Consider the following 12,872-nt stretch of genomic DNA (forward strand, 5'->3'; position numbering starts at 1 on the left):
TAAGATCCTATGCATGCATTCCTTATGATGAATGTTTTGATTGGAAGTTCAAAACATAAAGGTTCATAAGCATAGGGTGATAATCTGAGTGCTGTAACATATCAGTTTTTTTAGTACATATTTACCTTTATAATACTTTTATAGTACTAAATAGTACCTTTATGGTACCAAATGGCTTTTTTTTGGTTTTTAATTTCATTTTCACTTGATTTTGGAAAATTAGCTCCAACTTTGCCCCTCCCCAGGATTTTGACGAAATTACGCCACTGTCTGACTTAGGTCCTCCACCACACCTTAAAATACTCTGCATATATTCTGTATGATGGATGTTTTGTTTGGATTTCTAAAACATAAAGTTGGTAAACAAGGGGCTTAATATAGCACCCCAAGGAAGCCTTTGAGATATAGGTCACTGGCTTAGGCTATGCTGATGCCCTCGCAGAGGATGATCCACTGAAAGCCCAAAGTATGATGGACAAAGTTGAATAATATTCTGCAATGGTCAGATTATGAATAAACACAACTAAGACCAAAGTGATGTGTGCTAATTCCCAGAGTCCCCCTTCTAGATTCCCAGATGGCAAAAGCAATGAGCAAGTTAAAGAATTTGTCTACCTTGGATCCCTTGTGGATTTGGAGGTAGAATTTGATCAAGAAATTACCAGCTTTTCTCAGCTCAATAAATCACTATGGAAGTGTCGAAGCATAAGTCTCACTACGGAAGTTAGAATCTACAATGCAATTGTCAGAAGTACTCTCCTACATAGGTTGTCAAAGCTCAAAATAGTAGAAAGCTGGATGTCTTTGATCATGACTGTCTTCGTCGTATTCTATGCATCCAGTGCCATGAATGACAATCCAATAAGGAGTTCTATGAGTGCTGTAAACAGTAATACCCTGTCTCGGAAATTGTAAAGAGACGATGGACTGTGTGGCTGGGCCAGTGTCTACGCCGTGAAGAATACTGATGCATCTCAAAGTCTGCTATTAAAGCATGGCTTCTTGAAAAGTGGAAACGTCGACCTGGGGGCCAGAAGAAAGATTAGTGGTCAGTGATGAAAAACGATGTAGAGCCGATTGGAGGCTGCCGCCTCTTCGGTCGGCTCTGGAACAGTGACTGGCTGTACCGTGTCGAAGCCATTGCACATAACCATGTCTCATGGAAAACTTCTGTTGGATTAATTATGGATGCCTGGCAACGTGGAGCAGCATCCGGTTTTCGTCAAAAGTAAAGTAAGTAAGTAGTCATTGTTTTAGTCCTTGCAATACCAGTCATCTAGGAAATTTCTAAATACACTGAGTGGAATTTATGGGAAAATCCTGATTTGGGAGTATTTTTAGGAGTTGGGGATTAGCAACATTCACAGGGGCGTCAGACGAGTCAAATAATACAGCTGTCAAAGGGTGTTTATTTTTAAAGTTTTTTTCAATGTTCATTTCAAGCCAAGGAATGTTATAGAGGGAACTATGTATTTTTGAAATTCAGTCTGTTCATTGGGTATCACTTTCGGTCGCTTTTACTTATATAATTCCGCTATCTTGTACAAGACATCTGGTAACACTGGTTTAGATTTGAAACGACCTTATCCATGCTCTTCCTCACATGAATTAGAATTATACATAAGAAAATTATTTTTATCTCACTAATTAGCTCTATGTTTTTCTTAGTTAAAAGACAAGTATGGAAAAGCATGTAAAATATGCTCTAGGCCCGTCATCAATTTGGCTGGTGCTGTGTTGTGAATATGGGGTTTGAAAAAAGATATGTCAAACGTGTGCCAAATAAGGAATATTTTTTAAGTTGTATCCTGGGTTTTGAATATGGTTTACCAGTTTAAGTAGGAAACGAATTCCTTGGTATGGAGAATTTCTGCTTTGAATTACATTTAATCTTTTGAACACTCTACCAGGAAGCTTCTTTGGAGCACATTTTCTACAAATTACTGTTGAATCAAAAGTTTAGTTCAAGAACAATCCTAAACTATGTTAAATAAGTGATTGTGTTAAAGAAGTCATGTTAAATTAACATGGTTGAACCTAAACTATGCTAACTTAATAATAATGCTATTATTGTTACTAATTAAATTATAATGTTAAAGTAATATTAACCTAGACCATGTTAAATAAGTGAATACAGTCACTTATATTGTCGACTATTCTGGTTTTTCATTCCATGATTTTCAGGTTGCTCTTTGATTTATTCTAAAAAGGTTTAAATTTGTTTTTTGATGTTTAAAATAAATGTTCTTCCTCAAATGAAGTAGAATCTTACACAGAAAAATTGTTTTTATCGCATTAATGGGTTTTCTGTTTTTCCTTTTAGTTAAAAGACAAGTATGCAAAAGAATGTAAAATGTGTTCCGGGCCTTTCACTATATTCTGTTGGTGTCTTGGAGTAAATATGAGATTTAAAAAGACGGAGATATGCCAAACATGTGTCAAATTAAAGAATGTCTTTCAAAGTTGCACCCTGAGTCTTTAATATGGATTACCAATTAAAGTACGAAATAAAGCCCTTGGAATGAAGAATTTCTATTTTCATCTATTTGTAGTCTTTGAGCATTCTCCAAGAAGGCTTCTTTGGAGTATGTTATCCAAAAATTGTTGTTGAATCAAAAGCTTAGTTCAAAAACCGTACTAAACGATGTTAAATAAGTGATTGTATTGCCAACTATCCTGGTATTTCAATTATTGAATCATTTCATGATTTTGAGGTTAATCTTCGGGTTATGCTGAAAAGGTTTAAAATAAATGCTTTTCCTTACAAAAAGTAGAATTTTACACAGAAAAACTTTTTATAGCATTAATTGGCTTTCTGTTTTTCTTTATAGTTAAAAGACAAGTATGGTAAAGAATGCAAAATATGCTCTAGGCCTTTCACTATATTTCGTTGGTGTCCTGGAGTAAAAATGAGGTTTAAAAAAACGGAGATATGTCAAACGTGTGCCAAATTAAAGAATGTTTGTCAAACTTGTATTTTGGATCTTGAATATGGCTTGCCAATTAAAGTTCGAGATAAAGCCCTTGGAATGAAGAATGAGGTGCCTATGAGTGATGTAAATAAAGAATATTATATTACGAATGCTGAAAGGAAGGTAATTGGAATTTAGTTTTTCTGTTTATTTAGTGGTAGGACAATGAATTGGTTTTCACAGGATCGTAAAACAACTTCAACAAATCCTGAAATACATCGTTCCTAAAAGCACTGATTCGGTGATTTCGTCACTAATTTCATCGATGCTGCTTCTTTTCCGTTGAATCTATTTGAACAAAAGAGTTACGTGATCAAGAAACAGAAAACTGTATGGGAATTTTCGTCAGTCGGATTCGAAAGGTTATATCTCCATTATTGAAATTTTTCAGAAGAGCATAGGAAACCTCACAACTTTTTTATTTCCCCTCTGGTAACCGTAAAACAAAAAGGGATTGACATATAAAATCAATACATATCAATTCGTCCTTGTTTTACGGTTATTGATGGGGAAATAAAAAAGCTGTGAGGTTTTTTTTGCTCTTCTGAAAAATTACAATTATGCAGATACGACCTTTTGATACCCGACTGACGATATATAATTTGGGTTGTGTATTTGTACATTAAAGGGGCTGGGGGTAAAGTAAAGTAAAGCTTTTGGGAATGATAGAAGTAAGTATTTTAGGATTTTTGAAAATTGTTTTCAGAACTTTGTTTTGTTTTCTTCTCAACAGCCCAAGTTGTACATTGATACCTCTTTTTCTGTAATTTGACTAAAGCAAGTACTTGAACTCTGTAATACTGGATAATACAATTTTATCCATTGGAGATTCATAAGAGCAATGCCAACAAGGAATACTTAAATAATCTAAAATAGCTAATAATGAATCAATTTCAAATAATCTAATCTAAATATCATTTATGATTATTTAACTAATCTAACTAAATAATTAGATAAAATAACTTAGTTTTTTAATTTAATAATTATATTGAAATAATTTTGATCAAATAATTAAATTAAATAATCTATAAATATTTTTAAATTATCAAAAATAATTAAAAATGCTGAAAGAAGGATGACTGAGTAAAAGACAAAGATCTAATGAGAGAGTAAATTTAAGGTCCATTGAAACTCGAAAGACTAGCCCCCCCCCAGAAATTATTCATAAAATCATAAAGTTAAGTTAAAAACTTAAATTTGAAATATCTCTTTTGACTCATTTTTCATCTCATTTTACTTTTCCTTTACATCGATTCAAAGGTTGAAGAACCCCTTTTGCTAAAGGGGAACAAAGGCATACTTGTGATGGTTTAAAACTATTATATGCTCTGGACACTAATCTAGCCACAATTACCATATGTTGGGAGACAATAGTCTCCCGTCATTTCGTTTTGTTCACCACAAGGAGACTTATTATGAATGCTCTTAAGGAAAAACTAAGAAAGTCTTACGGTTAACTTGCTAGAGTTAAGGAACAATTAGATAAAAAGAATGTTGGGTAGACTTTGTAGTTCATTTTTTGCACACCATGTATTTTTCCTTACACCAATTTGGCTTCTTTTTTCTGCTACCGAACGCAATCAAATCCGTTGTTTCTTTTTTCGATTTTGTAAATATTTATTTCAGTTTCCTAATTGGACAAAACATAGTTATATTTCTGGGCGGTGCGGGGTTTTGAAATTTGTGAAAAGATGGATGAGCTGTCGATTAATTTCCGTAAACGACCTGACAAAATAGTTAACTTTCATTTGCATCGTATTAGGCCAAGTTAGAGTAATTTTGTTATGTACGTTTAAAATGTGAGCATTATGAGATATAGTTTTGTTAAAGGTTGTATTAGGCCAGCTAAGGTATGTTTTCTATTTGGAGTGAAATTATTTTTTTCCTTTGGTTCGTGTTTTTGCTCAGTGAGAATCTTATTGTTGTCCTCTTTTTTTTATAGAGAAATCACTTTATTTACATAAATATTTACAAACTTCCAGAAGCCTGGTCATCCAGGCTTGTCAGGCACTATCTCTTTTCAACTTAACATCCTCACATCTTTTAAACAAAAAACACACAAAAAAAGACGAAACACCTCTTGCTCACTCAATTCCCCAACGGGTATCATTAAGATTCATTATCAATCCTCATACTGCTTGGCACTACTTGATAAAAAAAAAAAAAATCATAACAACCAACACAATGGCCCCTTAGCAGCTTACGGAAATCGAGTCTAACCATCTGGTCTAGAATCTCACCTGATAGTCTTTCCCATGAAAGCTGGTGTCTGAGCGAGAAGCCAGACCGAGTTGATGGTTTCCTTGGTTGTTGAATCATACCTCTGTTACGAGTACCATATTGATGACGTTCAGAAACGTAACAAAATATATTATGTAGGCAATCGGGGCTACATTATTCAAAATATTGTGCTCTATAGAACTCGAATAGACCAGAAAGCGGTAGTATTTGCGAACTCTTATATAGATCCCTTACTGAAGAACGAGAATCATTATTAGAAAGAATCCTGATATCCCCATTCTGGAGAACACGTAGCTGCCTAAGATGTGCAATGAATGTGGACGACCACAGTGAACAACAGTGAAGTAAATAGAGAAAAATAAATAACGCAGGGAATAAAAAAAAAGGGAATAATAAATAACACCAACGAAAAATAAATAAAACGCTGTCCTAGTGTAGTTCTTGTCTTGTCTTGCTTTATTTATTTATTTTTTTTTTTATTACTTACTCCTCTAATGTGCATTTTTCAGTTTCCTTGCTATATAAGAAATAGTTATATTTCTTGGCGGTGCGGTGTTTTGAAATTTGTGACAAGATGGATGAGCTATCGAAACAATCATTATTGTTATCAGTATAATTATTAATAGCTTAAAAGCAAAATAACTAGCAACCTTCAGAAAATCCCATGTTAGATCCAACTAAACTGAGACCTTTATTAGGCACCTGTACCAGATTTTTTTTTCTGGGTGAGAGAAGGGGGGATTTTTGAAAGTGTAAACAAAGACCAAACTAAGCAAATTTTAGGAATTTACACCGTTTTGGAATTTCTAGGATAAGTCAAATTCCCCCCCCCCCCTTATATGTGTATTGCACAAATGGCCTGAAGTTTTCAAGGAGTTTATCCAGGATGCTTAAAACAGGATAAACAGAGGAAGAGCACTTACCAGTATACCTTCTGCGGTATATTTCGTGTTGTTGTTTGCAACAGTAGTGGCAGAATGTTGGATTCAGTTTTCAGAAATTTCTATTATATTTTTGTTAGCTCATATTCTAGCTGGAGTCCGTCACAGGAAGCTATGGTTATACAAACCATAAATGTTCATGTAGCGACTCATGAGGTTAACAACTTCATCAGAAATCCAGCAAACATGTAAGCTGTCAATTTAACTTCCCACTGTGTAGTTGTAAGAAAGAGGGAGTTTTGGTAGCTGGAGAGTTCTGTAGTCAAGATTCCAACAAACTTCTTCGTGTCATTTGGGGATCATGTGCCTCTTTCTTTTCCAAAATATATATATTATTAACTGAACAATATTTGTATTAATTTATCTGTAAATTTTTTCTCAAGGATGGCATTATGATTTTTTTGAAAATTGACATGCTACCATTTTCCGGTGTGAAAAAAACGATCGAGGTTTAGTCAATATTGTAGGAAATCCGTCTAGGGCCTTAATTTTGGAAAAATATTTAACATCTGAAGACGTCACGAATACTTGAAATAGTTGAAATGGTTAAAATGAAATTAAAGCTGTTTTGCAAAAGAGGTTTAAGAAAACTTTTTTTCTTTTCCCCAATCGAAGCTGGGTCTCCTAGTGCTAGTTATAAAATACTACTATTACTACTACTCCTACTAACAACTTATTTATAATACTAACGTTATAATATTGATATTATTATATAAAAAATGTATAATAATAAATATAATAGCCTACTGGTATAATAGTATAATATAACAATAATATATATCATAATATAATATAACAATATAACAATAATATATCACAATGATATAGTAAATAATAATCTATGTAATAGTTAATTACCATATTAATTAATGATAATTGAGTTAAGACCCAAAGTGTGCTTTTGAGTGGGTTAGGTGATCCCTGAATGCATTGTATTTGACACCTGAAAACTGTTGGGCAAGATTGTTCTGAAGTTCCTACATTACCAATCAAACCTCAAATCTTGAGCAAACGTTATTAGAAACAATTAGGCCCACGTGTTGGATGTTCTCTGCCAGTCCCTTGTATCTGCATTTTTTGTATTTTCAAGAAATTTGCCAAATAATGATCTTTTTTATTTCTGGAGAAGGAAAAATATATGAGAATACAGGGTTTCGTCAATAGGCAGAGGCGGTTATAGAGGGGGGGAGGGTAGAATTTCATGCTCAGAATTTCAGTGATGCAAAATTTCAAACAAATAATTGACAGTTATAATCATTTTGTAATTTTCGAAAATTTACTTTTATTAAAATAAAGTAGATGGTGCAGTTGGCAGTAAGTATAAGCAAATTGAATCCAAAAATTGTAATTTTTCCCATATCTTCATCACCATTCCTTGAAAATAAAAGCAAGTCGACTGAATTCAATTAATTTTAATGTTTTTTTTTATAATTGTGTATTCAAATTCAGTTAATAAATGATAATTTTGTTATATTTTGACCTGAAAATTTTTGAGAGATAGGGGGGGGGGGGCTGATCGAAATTTCGCCTCAGGCTCATGAGAGGCAAGAACCGCCACTGTCAGTAGGTTTTCTGAAGTCGGTTCTCTTCTTGTCTTTGCAAAACTGTTTTCTGCTGGACGTAGATGGACTAGGTTTTGTAATTCTAATGATAACAGGCTTTTTGCTCAGGAAAACGGTGATTTTTTTTACCTCTTTGGGGAAAAACGAACACATGACATACAATAGGCTGTATCTCAGAGAATAGAGCAGGTTGAAAATTCTGACTGCGCCATTGTACTCGTATTCAGATTGGGGCAGGTCATTCCTTTATTAAAATTTATTTTCATATTGATGCTGGATATTGGCAGAGAACAGCTGTGGTCACACCTTTTTTGGTCGATATTTATGTTTTGTTGTATTTTTTTTGTTTCCTGACAAATGTGGTATTATGGATTTATATCCTTTTCCAATGCTGTTTGGTTGAATTTGTTTTCCTTATGAATAACTGGCTGTAAATATTTCATAACTTTTCTATATTTTCTTTTTTATGGTTTACCTCCCTTTTACCTATTCTTAATTTCCAAGTCATAGTATTAAAACCTTTTTTCCAGTTTAAAGAAGAAGGAGAAGCTAGTGGTGCATTAGAGGGTAAAGCACAAGCGCCATCTGATCTACTGTTAAAGCTGGCTCGGACAGCTCCATATTATAAACGAAATAGGCCTCACATTTGCTCTTTCTGGGTAAAAGGTGAATGCAAACGAGGGGAGGAATGTCCCTTTCGCCATGAAAAACCGACGGATCCTGATGACCCATTGGCGGATCAAAATATAAAAGGTAAGGCTTTTTTGCTGTGTACCATACAAAGTGGTGTAACACCTTTAGGTTACACAAGGTTAAAGTATGCCAAATACCTTGTGGTACCACTGGGTGTTCCACAAGGTTAAGGTTTTAATGACTAATTGCTTCCTATATTAAGTAGTATTTTAAATATTATACTGTTATTAAAAATATCACCCGGTGCTTCCACTACACCCTGATTTTTAAGGATTTCCATAAATTACCCCTAAAGAAAATTGGGTTCTTCGAAATCTCTCTGAAAATTAACTACAATGAAATTAATGATTTGTATTTTTGTTAAACATTTGTATATTTAGCAACGTTAATTTTAGGGAAGAATTTCAAGAATGAAAAATTCAAGAACAATGAAAGCAATGATGATTTCATTCTCCTCGTGGTACCACTACATGTTCTATTGACTTAGAGTTTAATGATTAAGTGTTTCCCATATTAAGTACTATGTAGTATACTACAGCGGATACTGTTAGTAAAGATATCATTAGTACTTTACTATCCTCAAATTTCAGGATATTTCCCCATGTTACCCCTAAACGAAATTGCGTTCCCTGAAGTCTTCCCAAAAATTAACACAAATGAAAATTAGTGATTTGTATTTTGTTTGACGCTTCTATATTTACGAATATTAATTTTCAGGGGCGTTTTGGAAAACCTAATTTTCTTTTGGCAAAATTGAGAGAAATTCCAAAAAATTCTGGAATGATGAAAGCAATTATATATCCCTTCTTTAAATTTAATGCTAATTTGGAAATGTCAGAAAAGAAAGTATAGAGTACCTATTATTAACAAAATTGAAGTTCTAACAGTATGCAGTAAGTGTTGTCAAGTATAAATGACCAAGAAACATTGCTTGCTGAATTTTGGGTTGTATCAGGTTAGAAATGATTTTGATATCTGATTCTGGATTCTTAGAAGTTTTCCTAGTAATATTTTGACAAAAACAACTTCGAATGCTTATCTAAAAAAGGATGCTAGTGACAAATATTCATTGAACTAAGTTTTCATTAGAGAAACAATGTCATTAGAAAAAGAAATTATTCATAAAAATTAAAAAAAAGTATCTGAAATTATTGTAAAATTATGATAACAATACAATATTAAAATTTATTAAATTATGAAGTTCATCAAAGAATAAAATTCATTGGGAAATTTTTTCACATGAAAATTTCCTCGTTTTTATTAAATCTCGTCAGTAGCCATGAAATGCTAGGCCGGATTTTAAGCTTTGGAGCTTCTAGGTTCAAGTGTTTTTGCCGCTTCCTTTTTGCGAGATTTTCGGGGAAATCCCCCCGAGAATTCGGAGATAGTGGAAGCACTGAACAGAACGCAGCTGATGAACCAAAACTAATGAAAGAGAGAGGTGATACCGAACTCTCAACTACCATTCCTGGGAGACATCCGACAGTTTATAAGTGGCCTCGGAATTCCTGTGTTGTTTGAAATCCCTTTTCTGTGAATAGGCAGCGTGGCAGTGGAGTGTTAACTGGCACTTTGACGATAAATCACATCAATTCAGTTTTTGTTAAGAAAAAAAAATCCCTCAATGAGAATTTATTGCGCCCCTAGGCCCGGGCCTAGATGCCCATTGGTAAATCTGGGCCCGATTGATTGCTTTTTCTCCTAAATTGGAACAGTAAGCATAAACAATTAGTTTTTGCTCTGTTCCATTACAATTTAGGCGGACAGAAAAGCTAAACGATCGGACGCAAAAACTTCTTTTTCATCGGACGTCCTGAAATCTGGCTCGCGAAGCAAAGTTCATGTGAATTGAAAGTGTGCTGAAGCTCAATTCTGGTTTTCAAGGTTGGTTGATTGACCAAAAGGACTCAAGCTGCTTGTTCCTGGATTCTTCAGCATACTGCAATTCTATTTTCTGTGGAAATATTTTTCTTCATTTGATGCAAGGATATAAAATCGAGGGTTATGCTCCATGGTAAGTTCGTACATACTGGTAAAACAGTCTTTTAAAATCGACGTAGTATTTCTATTATACTGATGGCGGCACCATAGTGTATCATAGGAGGCACCTGTGGCACTGAAAAAAAACTCTAATACAAAAAAGTTTAATTTGTAACCTATACGTAACTAGAATAGGGTGTATCATAGGCAGTACATTTGCCAGTGAAAGGTTTCAATATCTTTATATGGTTTACAATAGCCCTCAGAATGTATTTGTATTTTAATTCTGGTGCTTTTGTTCTGATGAAAAATTATTTTTGTTCTGGTGTTTTTCTGGTTATTTAAAAATGTTTCTCGGGTGGAAGTAAAGAGCAAGAGTTCAAACTTGAAACTAACAACGATTATCGTTTCATTCAATGGGTTACCGCTTGCCTTTAGTCCCATGCTATATAATCACTTACATTTGGGTGACTACTGCCCTCTTAAACCCCCTGCGTTTTTCACTTAAGCTTGAGTAGCGTTTCTCAAAAATTTTAAAAAAGGAAATAAATTACAATACGGTTGGTTTTCTTTTCATGATCACATATCACAATATTTGAGTTGGTTCTTTCGTTCTGAAAATGAAGCTGTATTTAAGTAGTTTTTTGTGGCATTCTTGTGTGCGATTTTTTTGTTCAATAGAATAAAGATAATGGATTCAAACTTTGGTGTAAAGAGCAGGGGGTTTAGGGGGATAGGGGTGGCGGGAGCCTATCTTATTAGGGAGGATTATATATAGTATAGGATTAAAGCGGGCGACAGTCTCTTCAATATGTAGTAAAATTTGTTAGTTTTAAGTCTGAATTTCCCTCTCTACTTCCATCATAACAACTTAGTTTTTTTGTTAATGTGCTTTTTTTTAACTTAGATTTGAGCTTTTCTCTTCACTTCCAGCTTTTTTTTCACGTGGATCATGAACCCAACAAAATAAGTTGACCCAAACAACCTTGCTTTTGAAGCACCACCTAGGCATTTCTAAAATCCTGATGCCCCCCCTCATTATATTTTATTTTTTTCACTCTAAATTTTAAGTTTAAACACCTGAAGAAAGCTTGAAACTTAACTCTAGACATATTATATACTAATGACAAATGGTACTTGTATGATATACCCCCTGCAGCTCAAGAAGTGAAGTTAGGTTAATCCTAATAAAATATACCCAAGTATGATAGAAATATAATACTTTGGAAACAAATTTAGGCTATATATTTGCACATTGGGGGGGGGGGGTTAAAGTACAGCGAGTCTGCATGCATAATGTGTTAGCTACAATTATTCTGATATTATGAAGTAAGAATTGTTTTCTGACTTCACGCTGTCGCGTGACAATGTGACACACTGTCCATTTTACCCCCACCCCCCTCAATATGCAAATACATAGCTCAAATTATATATTTCCCATCTATTCTGTTAATTCTTTTTGTCTTTTCTCACGCTAAATTGAAAGAAACTAGCGAAAGAAACCTGTTTACACTGCGTCAATGAATGAACAACTTGAGCTGCAGGGGGTATATCATACAAGTACCAGAAAAATATTCTGTGAATGCAGCACATTTATACGAAGTATGGCGTCTTGCAATTTTATCATTTATCGTTTTTGCTCTTTAAATACATATGAATGTGATGTCATTCACATGAAAAATGTGTGTGTGTGTGTGTGTGTGTGTATGTGTGTGGTTTTTTTTTATTAAGGCTCTAGCGATAGTCTAGTTAATTAAGGCTCTAGTGTTCAAGGCTCTAATGATTGTAAAAGAGTGCGCGTCCTGCCCATGACCCACCAAAATATTGCCATGCACCACCGATGGGGCCTGCGCCCCACGTTCGGATGGTTTCAAGTTAAGCATTGTTCCGACCAGAACAACGATACAAAAAAGGTCAACGTGATTTTCCACTTAATATTGCATTAAACATCGGTTATTTTTCACTAGTCAGTTTTTATCCAAAACTAGTTTTAATTTTCAGTTGTTTTTTTATTATTATTATTATTATGGGTATTGGGACGGGATTAATGAAGAGGGAGGTTAAAATCCGGTTGAGAGTTCTTGACCATGGATATTCTAATAATACACTTATGTTCCCAACTTTTCAAGTCCAGAAATGGCTCCAAAAAATATTTGGCGCCAAATGGCACTTTACTCCGGTGTTATCAAAACAAATTTATAAGAAGTGCGCAGATATGAATATTAGCTTTTACAAGAGTCATTAAACATCTCTGCAATCTTACAGTAGCCGTCTTGTCCTAGCGAAAAAGATTAAGGGACCCATCCCTGCTACCCACATCAAAAACTAATTTTCTTGATCTTCAGGTGGGGGGGAGGGGGGGTTCAAACCTCCGGTCGATAGTTTTTTACCATGGGGATTCCAATGGTTGTTTTTTCGATCTGCCGGCATTTTTAGGGGAGCTTCAAGCTCTTTTTCAAAATTCCTGAAAATGTTTTTTCAAA

General features: G+C 34.2%; 1 protein-coding gene across 1 annotated transcript in view; it reads left to right on the forward strand.

The window, feature by feature from the left end:
• The window catches only part of LOC148952458 (pre-mRNA-splicing factor RBM22), a 53,111-nt gene that overhangs the window by 29,890 nt on the left and 10,349 nt on the right, over positions 1–12,872 (forward strand). Inside the window, exons 4-5 of the mRNA XM_089089892.1 lie at positions 2,832–3,095; positions 8,247–8,469. Of these exons, the coding sequence (XP_088946018.1) occupies positions 2,832–3,095; positions 8,247–8,469 (487 nt within the window). The remainder of the gene's footprint in view (positions 1–2,831; positions 3,096–8,246; positions 8,470–12,872) is intronic.

This window comes from Artemia sp. Qi Xiang Cuo, chromosome 5 (genome assembly GCF_049724085.1).
Source record: "Artemia sp. Qi Xiang Cuo chromosome 5, ASM4972408v1, whole genome shotgun sequence".
Taxonomy (NCBI): Eukaryota; Metazoa; Arthropoda; class Branchiopoda; order Anostraca; family Artemiidae; genus Artemia; species Artemia sp. Qi Xiang Cuo.